The sequence below is a fragment of the Pleurodeles waltl genome, chromosome 11, assembly GCF_031143425.1.
Source record: "Pleurodeles waltl isolate 20211129_DDA chromosome 11, aPleWal1.hap1.20221129, whole genome shotgun sequence".
NCBI classification, from domain to species: Eukaryota; Metazoa; Chordata; class Amphibia; order Caudata; family Salamandridae; genus Pleurodeles; species Pleurodeles waltl.
In genome coordinates, this window is record NC_090450.1 from 637,935,067 (window position 1) to 637,961,213 (window position 26,147).

General features: G+C 43.2%; 1 protein-coding gene and 1 pseudogene across 1 annotated transcript in view; both read left to right on the forward strand.

The window, feature by feature from the left end:
• Positions 1-26,147, forward strand: part of PPP2R2A (protein phosphatase 2 regulatory subunit Balpha) — a 422,643-nt gene that overhangs the window by 145,305 nt on the left and 251,191 nt on the right. Inside the window, exon 4 of the mRNA XM_069214156.1 lies at positions 23,614-23,779. Coding sequence (XP_069070257.1) covers positions 23,614-23,779 — 166 coding nt within the window. The remainder of the gene's footprint in view (positions 1-23,613; positions 23,780-26,147) is intronic.
• On the forward strand, positions 6,128-14,701 carry LOC138266519 (small ribosomal subunit protein uS2-like; annotated as a pseudogene).

The following is a 26,147-nucleotide window of genomic DNA, read 5'->3' on the forward strand; positions in this document are numbered from 1 at the left end:
GGGGAAAACTAAAAACATGCAAAATCCGGGTCCAGCAAACCCCACAGACTCAGTCTCCCCCGTGGGTGAATGAATGGTAAACCAAAGTTAATTTTTTTTAAAAAGTGAGAAACCATAAAATGATTAGAAAAAGGGAATTACTCCCTTCCAAGATGGCACCCAGTCGGATGGGAGTCAGACTCCTCAGAACCGACACCGAGTGCCTACAAAGAAAATAATAACAATGAGTATCCTCAGAGCGAGCTACAGCGATATGCTGTTGCAGGATTTAAATATCCCTCCATGTGAGGGGGGGAGGGGTGTGTCAAATTGCCAGCGCAGTTGTAAAACTAAGGGAGGGGGCTGAGGGGGTCGAGGAGTAAGGGCTAAACGAAGGTCCCACAACCTTTGATTTAAGCACTTGATTAAAAAGACTGTCTGTGGAAATCACTCTCCATTTTAATCCAATTGGATGTATGTTCCATAATTTAAGTGTGTGTGTTAAAGTAGAAAGCAGTACTAATATATAAATACCCTTAATGATGCACACTCAAATTGCCCGACTTCTCCATTATCAAACAGAATGTCTCCAGACAGTTGTGTTGAGTATAAATACCCACACGTACATGACTGTCATCCGAATGCTGCCCCATCAGATTTTCGTTCTCCCATTCAGCTGAGTGCCTCAGTGTGCCTATTTCTTTATTTTTTGTGATGCAGCCAGTCATTCAGCCATCTTAGCAAACCTTTACTACACAGTGTTCATTGTGAGACCTTTACCAGTTTCCCATTGTTTTGTCTTTCATGTCAATGTGTGTTTCTAAATTTAAACTGATTTTTTTGACATACGTTTATGCTTTTGAAATATTTTGTTATCCCTTGGGGATATGTAGGGCCAATACTCGCTTTCTTCACAAATGCTGCCCTCTGAAGTACTCTATTGGTTGTGTATCATGTTTGAGAGGTTTCTTTTGTCACTAAGTGTGTTTGGGAAATGCCACATTTCGGCATTTTGCGAAATGCCTGTGAGATTAATGATTGTTGGCCCACAGTTATAAAAGGTGACAGTAGCCACTGAAAAGTCACTGTAGAAACTAAGCGATCCAGGACCTCAAGTTAGTGGTTCCCAGGTGTTCTAGTGGAATTTGAGCCCTGCACAGAGATGTAAATTGAAATTTACTACCAGATGGGTGCTAGTGTACTTATTTTCTGGTTGACATAAAATTGTTTTGTCCATCTGTCTTACTGTCGCATTTGTAATATATACCATGTAATCAATCAAGTATTTTGGCATTTGGCTTCCTTAAACATGCTTACCGTAGACTAGCCTAATATCCCTGGCAAATTGCATGCACTGGAATTGGAAAAGTGGTTATACAAAATTAACATCCAACACAGATCTAAACCCAAAAAATTCCGTTCATAAGCATTGAGTGGCTACAGGAAGTCGTTGATATTCTAATACCACTAAGACCAATAAAACAAGCACCTTGGAGTAATGCAGAACTAAACGAGATAAAACAAATGATAAAGCTGCAATGTAACTAGCTAAAACAAACTGCAATCAAGACAAACTTTGCTTACAGAAACTTAACATGATATACAAGTCAGCTATCAAAAAAGCTATTTAAAAAGTACTATTCAGACAGAATTCAAAATGCTAAATGTGCAAATAAAGAATTTTATAAAACTTCTCATCGAATTTTGTAAACCTAGAAGGCACTCATCACAATAACTTGAATTCACTGACAAACTGTCAGATCATTACTCAACCAAAGCAGACACGTTGGACTCTTATTTAAAACTGAGAAAAACAATCAGCACCAACCCATTTCCAGAACTTCCCTCCTAGAGTAGGCTAACCCAGCCCCAGCATTCTTTCGAACAAATATCACAAAGTGAATTTATGGTATCTGGTGAAGGCAGGCCAGCCGGCTGCCCTTCTGACTGTTGTCCACCATAGACCTTTAAGAACATTCTTTTAAGTACCTCTGCTGTCATACCAGTAAGAAGAATCATCAACAGAAGAAATGTCATCTACACTCTCCCTTTCTCTTCCAAACCTTACTTCACGAAAGCAAGGGGTCCTGTAAGGCTCTGTATCTCACCCATGCTCTTCAACATCTACATGAAGTCATAACCGACCCTGATCAATAAATTTCAGCTCACATGCTATAACTATGCGGTTGACACACAAATACTTATTAAACTGGAAAGCCCCAAAGACATTTTAAATTCAAAAATCTTTAATTGCCTCTTAGCTGTTGATCAGTTCATGACATGAAGCCATCTCAAATTTAATGCTTTCAAAACTGAAATACTAACGTGATGATTGGAAAAAATATGACCCACTGTGCGCCTGGTCTGATAATCTTGGACCACCTCCTACAGTAGCTAAAGAAGTAAGAAACCTTGGAATTAACATGGACTCCAAATTATCAAAGTCCCAAGTGGACAAATTAGCAAGATCAAACCTCATTACTATGAAAACTCTGACGCATCTTCCCCCACCTGGGATTAGCACACAAGGTCCTGGCTACTATCTCTTGTACTGTCTAAACTTGATTAGGTCAGTGACCTCAACAATTGATCTTTATCTTTATCAACTATGAAAAGACTACAACAGATTCAGAAATCTGCTGCCAGACTACTCCTCACTGTAAAGCCACAAGCCCACATCTTCCCCTGCCTTGAGGGCCCTACATTGGTTACCAATTGCCAGAAGATGCACCTTCAAGCTGCTTTGTGTCACCTACAAAACAATACCTGGAATAGGACCGCTTTTCATCAGTAATAAAATCACAAAATTCATTCAACAAAGGAACCTCCGCTCAAGATTGGCACCTCGCCTCAAAATCCCACTATAGAAGAAACCCGCATCAGCAAAGCCAACAGGTCTCTCCTATATGGGATTTATTGGCTTTGTCAGTGATATATTTAGCAGTGTTGTACTGGAGCACAGCTGATTTTCAGCATGGTTAAAAATACATAAAGTTTTCTTTGCCATGTTGGTCAGCTGTGTGGCTGCAGTGCAGCATGGTTGAAAATTAAAACATGTTTAAAAACGCTATAGAGGGGCCAGCATGGACCCCACGTCATAGCGCTTATTTTATACTTTTAGCCATGCTGTTCAACATGATGGAAACTTTTTTTTTTTTTTTTTGACAAAGCAATAGATCTCGTGTAGGGAAGACCTTTTGAATTTGCTTTTTCTTCTTTTTTTTTTTTTTTTTTTTTGCTGTGTTTATATAACGCAAACTCGGCGCCAGGGCATTTGAGCGTTTTACATCAGCACTTTACATGTCACTTACTGTACATGACCACCAGCTACATTACACATTCATGTTTACAGGCATGGGAAGATTAAATGAGCTTAAACTCACAGGATGTTAAGCGAGTGCTGAATTAGAATTACCGACAGCTAGAATTGATTATCATGGTGCCAACAAATGGTAATACTTAGTGGGCTAAAAGCCCATTTTTAGATATATTATGTCGCCAAGCTACAGTTCATGCGCACTGTTTGCAGGCTTAACCAAAAAAAAACACAGCCTATACCCATGCCATGAACCGAAGATTTTTTTTTTTTTATAAACGTCGTACCTAGGGACTTGAACATCAAATTTGCTGTCATAGTGCTAAAGCATTACTTCTTTCACATATCTCACCCATGCAAATATAAAACCTAATGGTACCAGAGAACAATGGTGGGGTGCAGGAAAAGAAGGGTTACAAACATTCAGAATTTAAACATTAAACAGAGTGCCAGACACTATCTAAGTCACTAACTAGGGGACAAGGATGCAGAAGCCAGTCCTAATCACCTGAAATGTTAAAATATGAATTCAATGATAGGGAGAGTAGGTTTAATTGGTCAGTGAGGAACAGTGTGCATTATCATTTGTATTTGAATAACGTCACAGTTCTACATATGGCTTCCTGTAGCACAGTGAGCGTTGAAACGTCCTATTGTTAGACACAGCCTTGCTCACTCACCCTGATATTAAACTCTTTATTTTCTGCAGCAGTTTTATATAGTTCCAACTCAGTCCCAGTTGTAGCGCTTTACACAACCACACGTTACATTACATGAGTACACCTTTATTTTCATATTGCTGTTTTTTTTTTTTTTTTAAGGCACAGGCATCCTAAGTGAAATGGTGCCAATCACAGGATGTTGATGACTTGTCGGGACTGGAACCTGGTTCCCCAGTCCCACAACTGGCAGCTCTAATTGTTAAGCCACATCCTCTCCCCTGGCTACAGAATGATAATTTCGCAGAGTGACTGCTGTTGCATGGATAACCCTGGCTGTCACAAGCACAGTCTGTTGTTAATTGTAAACAAGCTTTGATGAGAAGCATGGTTGGAGGAGTTTAACATTGGATTTGTGCATCCTTAATGCTGCTTTCCTAGAAACTGTTTTTGAGGGACAGCAGCGTGCTACGGTGAAGATGTGATCCTGCCAAAGGAGGGTGCACTAGTTTGTGCCCCTCCTTTCTGTTTAGAGGCTTTAAAGTCTGGGTGAAGAGCCATCGAAAGTTTGACATTAAACAAGAAAGACAGAAAATTCACTTTAAGGTCTTTGTCAGAGTAGTACATGAGATTTTACTAAATGAGCTTCTATTGTTTGGCCTAGGCAAAAGCACCGGGGAGCCTACCCATAATCGAATTCTTCGTCTTGTTCCTTTGTACTGCTACTTCCTCATTGACATTCTAACTGCCATTGGCTGGTGGGGTAGAAAGCAGCCTGTTCTTAAAACACTAACAATAGTGGGCAGTTGTTGAGTGGCGCACTCAAATTTTATTCCCTGTCATACACATGCGCTTGAAAGGATTTCCAGAGAACTACTGTTGAGTATCATGCAAGGGTGGGAGATTTCTAAATTAAAGGAAAGCGTGTATGGGGTGGAAGCACCAAGGAGCATTTCCTGGGAAGGCATAACTGGTTCCCCCACACCTGAGGCGCTGGTTGAAAATTGTTAATATAAAGGCTGTGCTCTCCTTGTCCCAGAGAAGCCCACTACAGGGTACATCAATGTCATGCCCCTTTCCAATGAGCGTTCCCTGAGAAGGATCTAACCTGCCTGATGTTTTATGAACCACCATCTACTAGTTTTCCAATGTGTGCCTCTGGCATAGCAGATTCTTATTCCTGATCTGTTGAGACTAAAAACTTTTCTCATAAGTATGTGCAGATTGCATGTATGAAGCATGTGCGCTGCCATGACACTGCTCTCTTTGTTATTAGAAAGAATTCCAGTTTGGAATCATTAAAGGTTTGTGCTTGAGTGAGACACACGCATAGGAACTCGGACAGGATACCTTCAAGCTGCCTACAGGGAAACTCTCAGCCCCCGTTACCCTCCACTGAAACGCTGGACCTGTACAGATGGCTGCAGTTCATGGACAAAAGAAGAATAGTACCTAAATAACTGTGCTGCCTTGTGGACTAACACTAATTAAGATACATTAATCTGTACTTGGTCAATGTGAGAGAGAGAGAGAGAAAGATATATATATATATATATATATATATATATACATATATATATATATATATATATATATGTGTTCGATGGCATGTGTAGCTGCAGATACACATGCTGTGCACATCCCGCCATCTGGTGTTGGGCTCGGAGTGTTACAAGTTGTTTTTCTTCGAAGAACTCTTTTCGAGTCACAAGACCGAGGAACTCCTCCCATTTCAGCTCCATTGCGCATGGGCGTAGACTCCATCTTAGATTGTTTTTTTTCTGCCATCGGGTTCGGACGTGTTCCTTTTTGCTCCGTGTTTCGGGTCGGAAAGTTACTGAGAATCTCGGAAAAATCGTCTGTATTGTTTGCGTTCGGTATCGGGTTAGTTACAACAGATCGACACAGACTTTTGAAGAGCTCCAGTGGCCCTTCGGGGTTTTTTCGATCCCCCATCGGGGCCTGGTCGGCCCGGCCACGTGTCTCTTCAAGGCTGATGGAACAGACCCCATTCCGCTTCTGCCCAAAATGCCATAACAAGTATCCATATACAGATCAGCATCTGGTCTGTAACTTGTGTTTGTCGCCGGAACACAAGGAAGATACTTGTGAAGCCTGTCGAGCGTTTCGGTCCAGGAAGACACTAAGAGACCGAAGAGCAAGAAGACTGCAAATGGCGTCGGCGCCGACAGGACAAGAGCGTTTCGAGGAGGAGGAAGAAACATTCTCCATCCAGGAATCTCACTCGGATGAGATCAAGCCCGAAGAAACGCCGAAAACCGTGAGTAAGACGTCGAAACACAAAACTCACGAAAAAACCACTAAAGCCCAGGGGACGCCACCGCCGACAGGCCATGGCTTAACCCGAAAAATAGGTGACTGATCATCGGCACCGAAAAAGGGCACGCTGGTGGCGAAGTCATCCGACTCCGGTCGAGATACCACCACACAGCAATCTCGGGCTCGAGATAGTGGCTCCGAGCAGGTTTGGCACCGAGATAGCAGCACCGAAATGGGTCGGCACCGAGAGACCACGACGCCGAAAGTAAAGAAGGTTTCGTCGGGACCGAAAAAAACAGCCAAAAAGGTTTCGATACCGAAACATCCGGCCTCGGAACCGAAAACAAGTTCCTACACTGAGGAACAAGGACTGTCCACACAAATGAAGACACATAGATTTGGACAGGAATTGGAAACAATGGAGCCAGACTATACACAAAGAAGGCTCCATATCCCAAAAGAAACAGGGAAGATCAGTACTCTCCCTCCGATTAAAATGAAACGCAAACTTGCCTTTCAAGAAAAAGACAAGCAGCCACAGGCAAAGGTGGCTAAACAAGTAACCCCGCCACCATCTCCACAATGCTCTCCGCAACCATCACCGGTAGCCACTCCACCAATGATGCATTCCCCAACTCATACAGGAATGAGTCAAGATGACCCGGACGCATGGGACCTTTATGACGCACCAGTGTCAGATAATAGTCCTGAATGTTATCCAGCTAGACCGTCGCCACCAGAGGATAGTACAGCCTACGCACAGGTGGTGTCGAGAGCAACGGCATTTCATAATGTCAGCCTGCATGCTGAGCCCATTGAAGACGACTTTCTTTTTAACACACTGTTGTCCACACACAGCCAGTATCAAAGTCTTCCTATGCTACCCGGAATGCTAAAACACTACAAACAAGTGTTTGAAGAGCCTGTAAAAGGAAGGGCCATTAGTCCAAGACTGGAGAAAAAATATAAACCGCCACCAACAGACCCCGTGTACATCACACAACAGCTAACACCGGACTCAGTTGTAGTAGGGGCAGCGCGCAAAAGAGCAAACTCACATACTTCAGGAGATGCACCACCTCCAGATAAAGAAAATAGAAAATTCGACGCAGCAGGCAAGAGGGTGGCGGCACAGGCAGCAAACCAGTGGCGTATTGCCAATTCACAGGCTTTGTTGGCCAGATACGATAGGGCCCATTGGGACGAAATGCAACACTTTATAGAAGATTTGCCCAAGGAGTTCCAAAAGAGAGCGCAGCAGGTAGTAGAAGAAGGACAGAGTATCTCCAACAATCAGATACGGTCAGCAATGGATGCTGCAGACACAGCTGCTAGAACTGTCAACACAGCAGTAACAATAAGGAGACCTGCATGGCTGCGTACATCAGGATTTAAACCAGAAATACAGCAAGCTGTGCTGAATATGCCATTCAACGGACAGCAGTTGTTTGGGCCGGAGGTGGACACTGCGATCGAAAAACTTAAAGACACTGACACGGCCAAAGCCATGGGCGCACTCTACTCCCCACAGAGCAGAGGCACATTTCGAAAAACACAGTTTAGAGGGGGGTTTCGAGGACAAAGCACAGAACCCACAACCTCACAAACAAGACCCACTTACCAGAGCCAGTATCAGCGGGGAAGTTTTCGGGGACAATATAAAGGGGGACAATTCCAAAAGAATAGAGGAAAGTTTCAAAGTCCCAAAACTCCTCAAAACAAGCAGTGACTTCCAAGTCACACATCCCCAACACATAACATCTGTGGGGGGGAGACTAACCAAGTTTTACAAACATTGGGAGGAAATAACAGACACTTGGGTCCTAGCAATTATCCAGCATGGTTATTGCATAGAATTTCTCAAATTCCCTCCAAACGTCCCACCGAAAACACACTATGTCAAAACAACATATACAGCTTCTAGGACTAGAAGTTCAGGCATTGCTACAAAAAGAAGCAATAGAATTAGTACCAAACCAACAGAAAGGGACAGGAGTTTACTCTCTGTACTTTCTCATACCCAAAAAAGACAAGAGTCTGAGACCTATACTAGATCTCAGAACATTAAATACATACATCAAATCAGATCACTTTCACATGGTGACATTACAGGACGTAATACCACTGCTCAAAAAACAAGACTACATGACAACACTCGACCTAAAGGATGCATATTTCCATATACCGATACATCCTTCACACAGAAAGTACCTAAGGTTTGTATTCCAAGGGGTACATTACCAGTTCAAGGTGTTGCCATTCGGAATAACAACTGCGCCAAGAGTTTTTACAAAATGCCTAGCAGTAGTAGCTGCACATATCAGAAGGCAGCAAATACATGTGTTCCCATACTGAGACGATTGGTTAATCAAAGTCATAGAAATCCTCCACAATCTAGGTTTCTCAATCAACTACACAAAGTCACACCTTCTGCCGTGTCAAACACAGCAATACTTAGGGGCGACAATCAACACAGCAAAAGGGATTGCCACTCCAAGCCCACAAAGGGTTCAAGCATTTCACAATGTAATAAAGACCATGTATCCAAAACAAAAGATACAAGTCAAAATGGTGATGAAACTACTAGGCATGATGTCCTCATGCATAGCCATTGTCCCGAACGCAAGGTTGCACATGCGGCCCTTACAACAGTGCCTAGCATCACAATGGTCACAAGCACAGGGTCAACAGCTAGATCTGGTGTTGATAGACCACCAAACATACACCTCGCTTCAATGGTGGAACAGTATAAATTTAAACCAAGGGCGGCCTTTCCAAGACCCAGTGCCACAATATGTAATAACAGATGCCTCCATGATAGGGTGGGGAGCACACCTCAATCAACACAGCATCCAAGGACAATGGGACACTCAGCAAAAACAGTTTCACATAAATCACTTAGAACTATTGCCAGTATTTCTAGCACTAAAAGCATTTCAACCCATAATAACCCACAAACACATTCTTGTCAAAACAGACAACATGACAACAATTTATTACCTAAACAAACAGGGAGGGACACACTCAACACAGTTGTGTCTCCTGGCACAAAAAATATGGCATTGGGCGATTCACATCCACATTCGCCTAATAGCACAATTTATTCCAGGAATTCAGAACCAGTTAGCAGACAATCTCTCTCGGGATCACCAACAGATCCACAAATGGGAGATTCACCCCCAAATACTAAACAAATACTTCCAGAATTGGGGAACACCACAAATAGATCTATTTGCAACAAAAAAAAACGCAAAATGCCAAAACTTCGCATCCAGGTACCCACAAGATCAGTCTCGGGGCAATGCGTTATGGATGAGCTGGTCAGGGATATTTGCTTACGCTTTTCCCCCTCTCCCACTCCTTCCATATCTGGTAAACAAATTGAGTCAAAACAAACTCAAACTCATACTGATAGCGCCAACATGGGCAAGACAACCTTGGTACACAACACTACTAGACCTCTCTGTAGTGCCTCATGTCAAACTACCAAACAGACCAGATCTGTTAACACAACACAATCAACAGATCAGACATCCAAATCCAGCATCACTGAATCTAGCAATTTGGCTCCTGAAGTCCTAGAATTCGGACACTTAGACCTTACACAGGAATGTATGGAGGTCATAAAACAAGCTAGAAAACCTACCACTAGACATTGCTATGCAAATAAGTGGAAAAGATTTGTTTATTACTGCCATAATAATCAAATTCAACCCTTACACGCATCTGCCAAAGACATCGTAAGTTACTTACTACATTTGCAAAAGTCAAAGATAGCTTTCTCTTCCATAAAGGTACATCTTACCGCAATTTCAGCTTACCTGCAAATTACGCACTCAACCTCCCTATTTAGGATACCAGTCATAAAAGCGTTTATGGAAGGACTAAAGAGAATTATACCACCAAGAACACCATCAGTTCCTTCATGGAACCTCAACATTGTCTTAACACGACTCATGGGTCCACCTTTTGAGCCCATGCACTCTTGTGAAATGCAATACTTAACATGGAAAGTGGCATTTTTAATTGCCATCACATCTCTAAGAAGTGAGTGAAATTCAAGCATTCACCATACAAGAACCATTTATTCAAATACACAAGCATAAAGTAGTTCTACGGACAAATCCCAAAAGTTATTTCACCATTCCACTTGAATCAAACAGTAGAATTACCAGTGTTCTTCCCACAGCCAGACTATGTAGCTCAAAGAGCACTACATACATTAGACATCAAAAGAGCGTTAATGTTCTACATTGACAGAACAAAACTAATTCGAAAAACAAAACAATTATTTGTTGCTTTCCAAAAACCTCATACAGGTATTCCAATTTCTAAACAAGGCATTGCTAGATGGATAGGTAAGTGTATTCAAACCTGCTATCTTAAAGCAAAGAGAGAACTGCCTATTACACCAAAGGCACACTCAACCAGAAAGAAAGGTGCAACCATGGCCTTTCTAGGAAACATTCCAATGACCGAAATATGTAAGGCAGCTACATGGTCTACGCCTCATACATTTACCAAACACTACTGTGTAGATGTGTTAACGGCACAACAAGCCACAGTAGGTCAAGCAGTACTACGAACATTGTTTCAAACAACTTCAACTCCTACAGGCTGAACCACCGCTTTTGGGGAGATAACTGCTTACTAGTCTATGCACAGCATGTGTATCTGCAGCTACACATGCCATCGAACGGAAAATGTCACTTACCCAGTGTACATCTGTTCGTGGCATTAGTTGCTGCAGTTTCACATGCATGCACCCACCCGCCTCCCCGGAAGCCTGTAGCCGTTAAGAAGTTGATCTTGAACATTTGTAAATTTGAAAATATATTACTTTAAACTACATTATGTACATTACTCCATTGCATGGGCACTATTACTAGCATACACAACTCCTACCTCACCCTCTGCGGAGGAAAACAATCTAAGATGGAGTCGACGCCCATGCGCAATGGAGCCGAAATGGGAGGAGTCCCTCGGTCTCGTGACTCGAAAAGACTTCTTCGAAGAAAAACAACTTGTAACACTCCGAGCCCAACACCAGATGGCGGGATGTGCACAGCATGTGAATCTGCAGCAACTAATGCCACGAACAGATGTACACTGGGTAAGTGACATTTTCCATATATATATCTATATCTATAATGTGTGTGTGATGTCTTGCATGTCCTTTTGAATTAGAACATGGCAAAGAAGAATGATTTATGCCAATGAGTGTTAAATACTGGGTGGGCTTAAAGCCCCTTTTTGGATACAATACGTCTTGAAGCAACAGCCCATGTGTGCTGCTTGCAGGCTTGACCTAAAAACCCATATGTGGCACATCCTTCTCCGTCCAAGCAGCCAAACTTTGGAACTCATTACCCCAAAACATAAGATCCATGGATAACTCCTCTTCAGAAGACTGTTCCAGAGTTGGCTCTTTGCTACATAACCACTGTACTCAAACACTAATGTACAGCATATCACTGTGTATAAACATTTAGAATTTGACAATATGTATTGTATCTAGATATGTGTATTTCCTTATACAAATATGTATGTTTTTTAAAATTTTTAGATACTTTTAAGGATTTCTTAAATGTATATATTAATACATATTCTATGGTTAACTTGTATGTAGATGGCTGCATAGTTTTCATATCGGTAATTTGAATAGATACTTATGGGTCTCTGTTTATCTATCACAATATGTAAATAGTGACATAACTATTTTTTTCTACAAGTGCTACACTATTTTAATATTGACGAACATATCAAATAAAAATGTATCAGTTATAGAAAATCACAAATTCATTAGCTTAAAGTACAGCAGCACATGAAAGTCTGAGTTTATAAAATACTACTTTAAATCTTGATGCCTTCTCTTGCATGTAGGATTTATACCCTTATATGTATCTATATATTTATTACTTTACCCCTATTATAGAAGAATACACTACTTCGTCTCACCCTATAGCCCTTCTCAATATATCCTCTGATTCCATTCGGACTCATACCGAACCTAATTTGCTACTGTGATTTCCAGAATAACCCTTTCAAGTCCCTTCCTTCCTCTAGTCCCTTTTGGATCACCCCAAAACTAATTTTACTACTACGATCTCCCAAACAACCCTTTCTAAATTCTTTCCTCATGTATCGCAAACTCATGCCAAACCTCATTTTACTAATGTCTTCCTAATCAATTTTGAGAGATCCTTCCTTCCTCCATCTCTCCTTTTACTCATCCCAAGCCTCATCTAATATGATTTCCCAATTAACACTTTCTAGACACTTCCGTCTTCTCTCCCTTCATTATCCTTCTCAATCCAACTAATAGGCAGCTCAGATTAACTCACAGTCCCCTATACTAATATACCACTAATTCTTTTTGGGTTCTGGAGTAGTGTTTCACTTGCTGAAAATCTCTTTGATCCCTTGTCAGGGGCAGTAAGTGCTATTTAAATACAATTACTTCACTCATTACGTGTTCTATAACATCATTGATAACATCACTGCTAATTATATAGCGGGGTGCTTTTTAGTTACTTTAGGGAATGGGTTCTGGCTACTAGAGATAACTTTACTGGTGAATTTTAGTGGCCACTTTAACCCTTATTGTTTTCAGAGAAATATTTATTCGGCGACGGTCTCCGTGCATTGCTTATGACCTCATTGATAGAATTCCTGCAGCATCTGAAATGACATATTAGCTGACAATGTTGTGGGCGCAAGTTATGGTTGCTTTAGGGAACAGCCTGGTTACTTGAAATAACTGGTGAATTTCAGTGGTTATGTTCATTTAGAATAATATGTTTTAATTTACATTTTCATCTAACTGTAATGTTAAACTTTTTTTTTTTTTTTTTTTGTGAGGACAGTGGTGGTCGTGACTGGAGTTAGTTAGGCCCACGTTACCATAGGAGATTGATTTTATTTTGCTAATAACTTTGGCTCAGTTTGGCGAATCTTCACAGAACAGTGCAAAAACGTTTTTCTCCTCAGCTCCTTCCTGGAAAGTTTCTGGTTGCTCATTCACGCAGGGATGTGAAAAAGGGGGTGTCCTATAACAGAGTTTTTTTTATTTTTATTTTGAACAGCAGTATAGCCAAAACGACTGACTGTAATGACACCAAATGTAGTAGAAAGCTATGGCTTTACCTCTTATTGTGATTTGATGTAGTTTTAAAGAAACTAAGCTTCAGAATACTTAAATATCTGAAATGTTGGTGTTGAGTTATGCTTTGTTTGACCAGTTTTAATGGGGTGAATCAATCCTGACCGGTTGGTCAAAACTGAACAGTATCTTGTGGAAGCCATTACAGGACTCTGTGACAAGGTCCCTTTGTCCTGAAAATTAATTAAATACATATGTATGTAAGAGTGCAGGCTTTCTGTGATTAGCTATTGGTAGCTTCACATGACCTTGATTTGAAGTTCCCTTGCTTTGCTACGTAAAGGGAATTCATGATGTCTGGGAGGCATCAATGTCGTGGAGGAGAACGTCATTAACTTCCTTGCTGCCTGGACCCACCTGGAAGACAACAACCTAGACTTCCAGAGGGAGCAGTACATTTACAGGAGGAAAAGTGATGGAATTTACATCATAAACTAAAAACTCACTTGGGAGAAGATGCTGTTTGGCTGCCCATGCCATTGTCTCAATTAAAAACCCAGCGGATCTGTGCATGATCTCGTCCAAACACAGGGCATCGTACTGTACTGATGTTTTCATCATCTTGCATTGCTACCCCATTGCTGGCCGCTTCAACCCTGGAACCTTCACCAACCAGATTCAGGCAGCTTTCAAAGAACCCCGCCTCCTGGTTGTGACAGGGTCCCGGGCTGACCACCTGCCACTCAATGAGACTTCCTATGTCAACATTCCCACCATTGCTCTTTACGGCACTAGTTCACAACTGTGCTATGTAGAGATTGCCATCCCCAGCAACAACATAGAAGCCCAAACTGGGTCTGATGTGCTTGATGCTCGTCCCTTGAAGTGCTGTGTGTGCTGGCACAAACTCCCGTGAGCACCCCTGGGAAGTGATGCCTGATCTGTATTTCTGCTGTGATCTGGAGGAGTTTGAAAAGGAAGAACAGGCAGCAGCAGAAACGGCAGTCACAAGGGAAGAGTTTCAGGGAGAATGGACCACGTCTGTACCTGATTTTCCCCAGCTTGAAGTGGTTGAATGGTACGAACGGGCGCATGTGCCCTCTGTACACATCTAGCCGTTCCCTGCTAAGCATGCAGACATCGCCATTACCCCACAAGCACCTTAGGATGGCTGGAGTGCTCAGTCTGCCAACACTGCATACTGGTCTGCTGCTCCTGCTGCTCAGGTCACAGAGTGGATTGGGGCGCCCGTTGAATGGTCCTAAATGTCTATTCCTGGCAATATTCTCACAGTTCTGACATATTTTGAACTTAAAAAAAAAAAAAAAAAAGAATGTAAGGGGGCAAGGTGAAGTTCATTGTAGGGGACGGTAGGTTTTGAGGATCAATCAAAAGATCTGTAGAGTGCTACTTGTCACCCGTGATTGTTTTCAGGCACTAACGGGGTCCAGTTGTTTAGACAAATAGCCAGGTCTTAAGGGACTTTCATAACTCTAGAACAAATGCGGAGGTCTCTGAAAGTGTAGCTCATACCATGTCTTTGCCGCTAGATAGGAGAAGGACGAACTCTGCATTTGCTATGTCTGATGCAGGGGGTGAGGTTTAGAGAAAGGGACATGGAGTGGAGGTGTCTGGTGGGCTGATGGAAGTTCAGACAGCAGTTAAACTAGGAAGTTCCGCAGTTGTGTAGAGGTTTGTATGCATGGGTCATGAGCTTGAGCTGGCATCTTTACTTACAGGGACCCATTGAAGTTCCCTGAAGTAGAAGATGATTTAAGTTTGTCTAGGGTGATCTAGGATGAGTAGCGTTCCATATGGTTTATAGTTGGAGGTGAGCTGCGATTCCTGCTTTGCCATAGCCCTGTCGGCTGGAGATAAGGACCTGGGTGATAGCGCACCTGGAGCTTTTGGGATAGCCATTTGAATATCTTAAGAAGCATTCAGTGGATGAATAAGCAGGAGGTGGAGACAGAGTTGACCAGTCATCATGATTAGCTTGTTGTCCAGAATGATACCTAGGTTTCCAGCATGGCCAGTGAGGGTAGGAGTAAGTCTGAGTTCTGACGGCCACCAGGATGTGTTCCATGGGCAGCTTTTGCTTCCAAAAATCAGTACTCTGTCTTGTCTATGTTGAACTTCAGGCAGTTGTCCTTCGTCCAGTTGACTACGTCTGTCGTGCAGTTGTGGAAGTTAGCCTTGTTGTTGATGGTGTCTTCAGAGAGGGAGAGGCTAAGTTGTGTGTCATCAGCATAGGATATGATGTTGATGTTAAGTCTTTGGGTTTTGGTGATGCTCACCAGAGGTGTCATATGTGTTGGGTAGGGTACTCCACAGATGATTTCCTTTGGTTCGGAGGTGAAGAGTGGACTTGCGTTCTTCCAGGGATGAAAGACGCGATCCATATGAGGGCAGCTCCTTGGATGCCTATGCTATGCAGCTTTGTGATGAGTTTGCGGTGGGAGACCATATCAAAGGTTGCCGAGAGGTCTTGCAGGGTCAGAGCTGCAGTCTCTCCTTGGTCAATTAGGGCTCCGATGTAGTCGGTAGCTGGGAAAAGGGCTGTCTCGATGCTGTTTGCTGAACAATCTGGATTGGGAGGAGGCAAGTAGGAGGTTCCATTCCAGATGCGAGGAGAGTTGTTGGTTGATGGCTTTTTCTAATTCTTTAGTTGGGAGCAGGGAGATTGGTTGGTAGGGACTGAGTTTGCTGGGGTCTGCAGATGGTTTCTTTTAATAGGATGTTGACTGGTGCATGTTTTAGTTCCTCGGAGAAGGTGGCCGTGGCAATTGAGATGTTAACAAGGTGATGAGTAAGTGGCTTATTCTGGCTCTATCTAGGTTGAAGCTGTGGTGAGGGTGAGGGCATGTCAGTTAGGGCTCCTGAGTGGACCTTGTTCATGATGGAAGCCGTGTCCTGTGGGGCTAGCTGGCTCCATTCAATTAGTTTGATGTCTGTGGTAGTAGCCGGGTCATTGTGTTGCTTGAAGAAGTTGATGGCCTTGGGCTGGGCTTTGAAGTTCCTGTAGATGTTGGCGATCTAGTTGTGGAAGAAGTTTGCAAAGGTTTCAGAGAGTTCCTGTGAGGAGGAAATGTTTATTGCAGCTGAGGGGTTGAAGAATTCTTTAAAATAGTTGAAGAGTTGTTTCCTGTTATTGGAGCTAGTTTTGATGTGTGAGACTATCCCCTTTTTCATCAAGCCTCTCAACTGTGGTGTAGAGGTTGAGGGCTGGCTTGAAGGTGGACGTGCTGGTTTTTCGTTGCTCGTGCGCCATCTACTTTCCAGTTGTTTATAGTGTCATTTGGCGGCTCTGAGGTCTTTAGAGTACCAGCTAGTGTGCTTGGTGGACCTTCTGTGGGTGTTGTTGCTGATTAGAGTGACATCATTGACACAGTTGGTGATCCAATTCTTGAAGTTTCTGAAGTTCTGCGGAAGGAACCAGTGGTCAGACTGGCAGGCAGAGGTCCGTGAGCTGGTGATCTTGAAGTGGACGTTGGCGTGGTCAGTCCAGGTGATTTCCGTGGAGTGGCTGTACCTGATGCGGTCGTTGGAGGTGAAGATGGGGTCTGACAAGTTTAGGTTAGCAAAAATGTTTTATTGTTGGAGTCTGGTGAAGGCGGGTGGAGGGGGGATGAAATCAGTGATTTACTTGCAGAAGGCTAAACGTGGTCCTGGAGGGTGGTAGGCAAGGGTGGATTTGCTTGCTGTTTGGAAATGGATGTTGAGGTGTTGCGTGGCTAGGTTGATATGTTATTTGTGGGTGGTGCATTGGATAAATTCCTTGTGTATGATGGTGGTTCCTCAGCCAAGCATGTTGATGCCGTCACTGTGGGTTATCTTGTATCGTTCAAGTATTGCAGTGGCTGTCGGGCACGGAAGTGGGGTTGAGCCAAGCCTCAGGAAGAGGACGTCTGGTGTGTGGGTGGAGATAAGGTCCTAAATGTCGGTGATGTTTCCAGCGTGAACGTGTGTTGTGAAGGGCTAATGCTGTTTGTTGTTTTTTGTTCAGGTGGTGTAGGTGGTGTTGTCAGGGTGGGCCTGGTCAGTGGACTTGTGTGTGTGTGCTGTAGCAGGTGAAGTGGCATTGGGTGCATGCCCTACCTTGGAGTGTGGGTGGGTGCAGTGGTTGTTTGTTGCGGCATCCGGGGCCGTAGAGCTCGGTGATGGTGTATCTTGCGGGAGGTCCAGGGTTCGTGGTGCTGGGCGTGGATGGGCACAAAGGGTCTTGGCACTGGCACACCTTCAGCACATGCACTGCTTCGTCATGTTGCCATGTTGCTCTGCGGCCTGCATTAAGTTGGTCCTGGGATGAGCGGGGCACCAACAGGAGCACATATAATGGATGACAAATTTTAGTCACATTTTAATTCATTTACTGGTGCTGTCATACTAATTATAATAATTGTGCTATATTCTAGGGTGAGTTCACCCTGCATAAAATGCAGATCCTCTGCTGGGATTTGATGAATCATGTTTGAGACAAAACTGTTTTGTCACATGATTTTCTCAGAGGTTATGAAAGGTGCTACAGAATCTAAAATAAGAGCATATTTTCTGATAATTCACACTATCTTCCTCAGCCATGTGAGATTAAATTCTGACATACTGACTTAAACGTGTTTCCAACAGAAGCAGCGACTTATTCCTGTGCTCTATTGCAGCCTCCCTCACTTTTCTAATGGAAGACTAGAACGTGAACATTCTTACTTTTGACAAGTGTAGCAAACCTGAAGCCGCCTTGTTTGAGTTGAAGCTGTAAAGCCTAAAACATTTCCTTTAGAAATAACCAAAATGAGCAGGTTTGTTTTGTCAGAGAAATTATGCTATAGGCTGTAGAAGGCAAAATTAGGACACATTTTCTGAGTTCTCAAATATTTTCACCATACATTTCAGTAAAATGATCTGACTTGCAGACTGAAAGATGTACTTTCAACACCAGGACCAGCTGGCAGTTAACTCCATGGTGATCAACTGCAGCTTTACCACGGAGTTCTAATTAGCTTGTGGCAGACCTGAATGCCATCTTGATGGAATCAAAGCTGTAAACCTGAAAGCATTTCCTACAGAGGATTCTGCAGTAAGTTAAGAAATGAGGAAGCTTAATGCAAAAAATAAAGTTCCCAAGATGTCGGTCATAGAAAAAATAGTGCAAATTTAGCCCATATTTTGGCTGAATGTACCTCAATAAGTGTGCAGAACTCTTAATTGCCATGTGCAGCAAATAAGCAAGTGATCAATTTGATAAAACACATAAGTATAGCAACTAGTTGAAAAGCCCTTTTTCACTATTTGAATATGCCCTCATTTTAGCTTATCTGATAGACTTCTAGTTGCAGATTCCTTACCTTAGAATTTCCCATGGCATCAGTCTGAATCCGGAGATTTTCTTCTTGAGCAGTACCCCTGCGTGCCGTCAGGTGGCATCGGTCCACTCCGTGTCCATCATTGGCATTGTGTTTGCCGGATATGACATCACAGGTCATACAAAGGTGCCACCCCGGCGTATTGACTTCAGCTTTTAATTATGTGGCAGCCTTCACGCAGATCTGAAGAAGAGCTCCCCCCATGGTAACTTTTTTTTTTTTTTTTTTTTATACTTTTATACTTTTGTCAAGGCATTTTTTACCTCCTGGTGCGTCGAGTATATTGTATGAAAGACCGGCATAAAGCTCTTCGACTACTGTCATCGAATGATGTCTGTGATGGATCCAAACTTCGTGTCTCTTAGTTGTTTTGAGTGTGACCCGAAGTCTTGCTCAGAGTGCTGGGCATGAATCCGAAGGCTTGGAGGGAGCGGTCACAAAAATTTCTTGCAGCCCGCTGCTTTGCACTGCGTCGCTACCGGTCTCGTCGAGAGGAAGGTCCAGAGACCACTCAGGGAGCCCACACTCTTCTTCTTGTGCTTATCCGAGTGTCCTCACGATTTCTAATGGGTTGAAGAAATCGAAGAAGAGCAAACTTTCTTAGACTTCATCCCGTTGGTCGGATGATGTGAAGTAGAAAAAGGAGCATAGTCACTCTAGACCTCCATCCTTGGAGCCTCCTATGTCTGCTTTGCGTCTTTGGAGTTTCTGGGAGCTGGAGCCACCCCTGCAAACTGAGAGGGTTCTGTAAGGCTATGTGCCTCATATTTTCGCAGTCCATCACTGTTGGAGCACCTTTGAGCCACGCTAGGTGAACAGGGGCCCCCTTGGGTCTGCACAGGCAGCTTCATCCTCAGCTCCAGAGGGCACCCAGGGCTCCGTTTCCGGATCTGCACTGGCATGGATCATGCCACTGTGACCTTCCCCGACGACGGTGCAGATGTTGACACTCCAGACACCCTGGCCCGCAGTCGATCCCATACTTATTGTTGGCTCCATTACAGAGCTAGAGCAGCGTCACTCAGCGCAGATTCGAACTTTGACAAGGACTTTGCTCCCCAGGTTGGAACCTGACCCTTTATGAGTGTGGTGAGAGTATGGAGGGATCACTCTCCCCCTTTAGAATATCAGCTTGATAACCCCATAGACTGGGCTCCGGACGTGGGTGAAGCCAGTTGTCTAGATACCTTCCCTGATGCTGGCATGCTTTCTCTCTCCACTGTGGCTACCGAGAAGGGAGCATTAAATTCAGTGGTAGTGAGGAGAGTGGCTGAGGTCCTGGGCCTCGAGCTTCCTTCTGTGGCCATCAAGACCAACCTCTTGATTAAGGTACTTTAGCCTGGGGCTTCTTCAGAAACCCTCTTGCTTTTCAAAGAGGCCCTCAGTGACGTCCTGCTGGGGACTTGGTCCAAACCAGCACAGGGGCTCCTGTAAACAGGACAATCGCCCGCCGCCATAGGCCTGCGCCTTATGACCCAAAGTGCCTGATCCAACACCTCTGAGAGGTTGGTTGTCCAGGCCTCTACATCCTCAGGCACATTCCCTTCCACACCCACGGATAGTGAGTCTAAAATACCGGATCAGCTTGGAAAGAAAATGTTTTCTTTTACCAGTCTGGCATTGCGGTTCGTGAACACCACGATGATGTTACTCCCATACTTTATGGGACACGGATGTGCAGGTGCTGCCACAGCTAGCAGGCTGTTGCTGACGTCAGAGATGCAGCTAAGTTAACAATCAGATGTGGGCTGGATACAAGTGATTCACTGGCCAGATCATTGGCATCAACAGTGGCCTTGAAGCACTGCAGTTGATGAGGAAGTCTGGCTTTTCAGGAGATGTCCAAGCAGTGCTTATGGGACATGCCCTTTGATGGCACTCGTCCCTTCAAGGACCAAGCAGACTCAGTGTTAAAGCACTTTAAGGACTCCTGGACTGCAGCTTCGCCTTGGGCCTCGCAGCTGCTTCGCCTTGGGCCTCGCAGCTGCTTCTCGCCCCCTCAGTCTGCTTTTTGCCCCAGTATTGACTATGGAAGGGGGGCCCATCGATGTCCTTTTCCATCCAACCACATGCCGCGCATGCTGTCCACCGTCTGGGTGGCTGGGGATGTGGGATCCAATGTCGACCCAGTCCACCACCACTCTCGCTGCAGCCTCCAAACATTCCTAGTCTGACGCTTCCCCATCAGGGACCATTTGGAGGCAGAATTCACCATCACCTGCCCTGCTCCCAGTCCATCACTTCAGACAGGTGGGTTTTGCAAATAGTCAGAAGGGGCACTCCCTCCCCTTTGAGACTACCCCTCCATCCATGCCACCGTCTTACAATTGGATGACTGAGGATTACCTGGCACTTCTCTGCGAGGATGTTACAGCTCTCTTGGCCAAGGGAGCCATAGAGGTTCCCTGTGCCAGAAGTACGTCGTTACCCCTGCTACTCTCAGGTGCCTAAAAAGGACAAGGGCCTCTGCCGTATCCTAGACCTCAGGTCCTTCAATCGCTTCCTCAAAAAAAAGTTCAAAATGCTCAGTCTGGCTCAGGTCCTACCAGCCCTGGACCCAGGAGAGTGGATGGTAGCGTTGGGTTTACAGGACGCATATTTCCATATTCCCGTTCTCTCTGCCCAGAGACGTTACTTGTGGGTCATAGTAGGTCACAAGCAATTTCAATTTACCATGCTCCATTTTGGCCTTACCAGCGCCCCTCGGGTCCACTGCCATCACTTTAGAGAACTAACCATTATTGCTTTGAGAAAAAGACCCCCTTTATTTTGTTAATTTCTGATAGAAGTGCTTCAGGTTTGACTGTTTTGATTCAATCAAGGTGACTTCAGGTGTGCCACATTTTTGTAATCAATGCAGAATGTTAGTGGTCTAGTTGTTCATTATACCACTGTAGGGAAGGAGTGGCAGAGAAACAGGCTCAGACAGTTAAAGGCAGGGCAGAGGGGAGAGACAGCAAGTTGACCATCGTGCCAGTCAGGATGGAGTGGCACTGGCAGACCAGACAATAGAGGGCCTGGGGCAGGGTGCCTGGGAAGCAAGACAACCTTGCAGGACAGGTGAGATATGCTGTGACAGCACAACAGACCATTGAGGACAGAAAGGAGGGGCAGTGGCTGCACAACGTACCATGGAAAGCAGGAGGAATGGGGTAGGGACACGGACTAAGACAATGGAGGACAAGATGGCAGCACTAGCTGACCATGCAGGGCAGGTGAGAGGTCAGTGGCAGCACAACAGACCATGGAGAGCAATAGGAGGGAGATAGAGGCATTCACACGGACAATAGAGGACAGGAGATAGGTAAAGACAGCAAGCTACCTCTACTACCTCCAGCACTACCCCCACCATCACTGATGACCATTCCACCTCCCACTCCTCCAAATATTGTGGGACCCTCTAACTCCTGCCACCACTGGTACGACTAGCCCCACACTAAACGTAACCACTTGCACTTTATAATTTTATTTTTCTTACCCACAACTCTTTTCATCCACCCACGTTTTACTGTGTTTATTGCTAGTCTGGCCACAAGCGTCTAGGTACAAAACAATTTTACTACACAAAAGCCAACACTTTTGGCATTGTTGCACCTTGTTTTGTTTAACTGTGAAACTGCCTCCATTGCACAGGAACCACTTTTTGGGGCATTTGTTACCCCTCTACATGGGCGGATTGCTCTCAAATCGTAACTTCCACATTTCAAATAGAATATAAAAGCAAGAAATCCTTGAAGTACTGAGGAATTGTTTACACTTAATTATTTGGAAAGTAGACAACACCTTCGATTGCTCCGTTATACCAAACGAACACGATTACAGTGCGAAAATAAACAATGTTTGTCGTAGACATTCTTATTTGAATTTAGATCATTTTTCAGGCAATCGTTTTATTTTCAGTCATTAAATGTGAATACTTATATTCTTGCCACGTAGTGAATCAGCATTTTCCTGTTCATCCTTTTCTTCCATCTGAATTTCTATCAGAGTAACTCAAAGATAGACTACTGTACGAGTTGCGAAACTAGTCAGCACGGATCTTGATCACAATTACATTGACATGGCTATTGTTTGAAGCAACCTAAGCTAAACTTTTGCAGCTGTATGAAAGACTACTAAAACATTTTCAAAATTCTTAAAAAAAATAAAAAATATATCTGTAGAAATAAAAATTAAAAAAATGTATTAATTACTAGACAGCTGCCTAAAATATTATGGTCGGCATATTGCATACATTGTGAGCGTTCTTGCATGATTAAAGAACGATGAAATTGAAAAATGTATGGCTGTCATCCGCCAGATCTGTTAAACTACATTTTGAGTACTCATGTAGAAGTCTTTGTCTCACATCCCCCTGCAGACATCGAGCATCTTTCACTAGGCTTTTGTTGGACTGATACCAGGACATCTTCACCCACACACCTTTCCTCGATTTTTAGATGTGATGCATCTAGTAGATGGGGAGGCGCTTTCTGCATTAACAGTGCAGGTGCTTACTCCTTTGACGGTGCAGGTGCTTACCGTTCAGCACAGCCTGCAGCTCAACTAGGCTGCTGTTAAACTGAGCACCTTCCTCCGTTGTCTGCATTGTTGCTAATCTGTATTAATACCCGTCATTGCTGTTCCACACCTCCTTTTCTGACGTCTCTACCTACTTCTTTAGGGCCTGATAATTGAAGCAGGTATAGAAAACTTTAAAAGAACAAACTGTGTACAGAACTCTCTTTTGTAGAAAAAACGTTGGCACATATTTGGACCCTCTTATTGGTCTATGGCATTTTTGTTTGCATGTTGTATACGTGGTGTTACAAGTACATGCTAGTTTAATGGCTATATTAAAAGTACGGCAAGATTTTCAAACGCTCTTTGCAGACATGGTTGATAAGAACGTAACAATTTGTATTTCTTGTTTTACAGAACAAAACTCAGTCTCACAGCAGAGGGGAATACAATGTTTACAGCACTTTTCAAAGTCACGAACCAGAATTCGACTATTTGAAAAGCTTAGAAATTGAAGAAAAAATAAACAAAATTAGGTGGTTGCCACAGAAAAACGCTGCTCAGTTTTTATTGTCAACAAACGGTAAGCTGTTTTGTCATTCTTTCACAAAACCTTTTGTCAGAAACAAAAATGAACACGGCGATTTACTGGTAAATAACACACTTTAGCTTGCTACCTTGGCTTTTAAATTTGCCAAGTTACCTTTCACCTACAACTCCTAGTTAGGCTGATCACACATGCAGCATGGAACTGGATAGAGTAATGAATGCATGGAAGAAGACAGTTTCATCTTGCGAAAGGACAGCAGCTTTAATGTGCTAGAGAATCTAAAGGTATCTTGAAAAGCTCCCAAAATAACATTATCTAAAATAAAAACACATAAAAACAAAGCATGATCTTTAGCCTGTAATAACAGTTAAATGGAACCAATGGAGTCTGCATCAGTCATAGGCATATATGTAACCCTTGTTCAAAAGGTCCACCAAAGTGCAGTTTGCAAAGGACCAGTGTTCCCTACAAAATTAATTTATATTTTAGTTGTGTATACAAGACAGCAAAATCACTGTGAGAAATATAATTTAGTACCACAGCATTATACAGGTTCCATTTAAGTGAAGATGGTTCATTAACCCCATAAACCACAACTCTATGTACCATGTAAAAAATGGGTGCGACGTGACCAAAGTGCAAAACCCGCAACCAACAATTTAGTGAAAATAGAGCTTAAAGGTACAACAGTATCTTGGTATACAAACTGCACAATTAGTAGCCCATAAACAGGCCCACAGTTGCCTGTGTAAGTGGTGAACCAGGGGATGACGATCAGTGTATTTGTACTACATGCTTACAAGCTTCGACCACTCCCCATTCTGCACCTCCTCCCAGCCCCCCCAAAACCTGCTACCAATACTGGATTTCAGAAGTCAAAATTTCATTAATAGACAGAATTAACTTAAAACATAAAAGTTCCAACATTGTTAAGAACGTGCAATTGTGCTTAAAGTGCCAAAGCTGTTGAGAATGGTGAAAGTGTGAACCTGCCTGTTCGGCTAAAAGATCAGTATGTTGCCAACTACTGAGGTGGAGGCAGAATTCATTTAGCTGCAATGTCTAGCAATTTAATCAACAGGAGTTGGGCCTGATATTTGTCCCGCTGTGTCAGTTTGCCTACTACCTCTGACATGCAGGAACTTGAAATGCGGGTGCAACTAGAGTTTGCCTTCTGATAACGTGAAGTATTGATTCTTCTTTTTGATGGCACCATCTGCATATTAATTCCTTGCCATCTGCTAGCTACCAGGGCCTATAATCTAGAGTTAGAAAATCACCCAGACGGTAGATCATAAATTGAGTTTTGATCATTTTTGAGTAACAACTCTCTTGTGGTGTTGCCTGCCGATCTGCCTGTAGCTATTTATCATGATCCAAGTATGATTCCTCTTGGTGAATGTGTGTTTTTCTTAGACAGATAAGTGGTGTGAGCAGTTAATTTGTGCAAAAGACAGGCGGTCCCTAGAGCGGTTGAGCTTGGAGTGCTTTCAAACTACTTGTTGAGGAAGTCTCTGAAAATTGATTTCCATTATGGATTAATTATTTCATGCCAGATCAGGTAGTCCAGCCAGGAAGGGCTGGCTTTTTTTTTAATTAACATTTTTTCTAGAAATGTGCTGAAACAACATAAATCAATCTATGGTGAAAGCACAGGCAAAAACTAATTCTGCATCGTATTGATGTAAGCACTTGCCAAGATACACAGGACTAAGGGCCATAGTATCGAAGCGTTTTCCCATTGACACTCAATGGGTAAAACCCTTTGATACATCTGGCCCTTAATCACCACAGACTAATTGCATTGACGTGTATATCTGAAAGACTAGTTAACGCCTGAAACAAGGCACAATTTCTTTCTAGTCTTCTTCATAGTCCATGTCAACCATTTTCTAACGTCCTAGCACTGGCGTTTTAGCCAACAACTAAAGAAAGAAAGGCACACCACTCTTCCATAGTATTGAGTCCTCCAACAGAATTGCATTTGTCTATCCATTTACACTCCAGTCTTTGCAAAGTATACAACAGATGTCTGCCTCTTGGAGAAGGCAGCGCCACTTAAGTCACCTGCCATTTGATATCGTCTGCAAAGTGGTTGTCTTTGAATATATGCACAACCAATGGAATATTGTGTACTTTATAGGTTTATGATACAAGGCTGTAATCTGCTTGTTATCATCATGCTTGATTAGGAGGCTTAAAAAAGATATACAGTCCTGCTTATTATTGTGGGTGAACTTGAGATTACCCTGGGTACAGTTCAAATAATGGACAAACAACCCAATTCTGCTATCCAAGACAATTCAGTTTATGAAAATATTGTCTCTTCCAGCATTTGATTGAACATGTACATGGATTATTCTCTCCAAGTATGAAGTTCTATTCAAATTAGTCTACATAA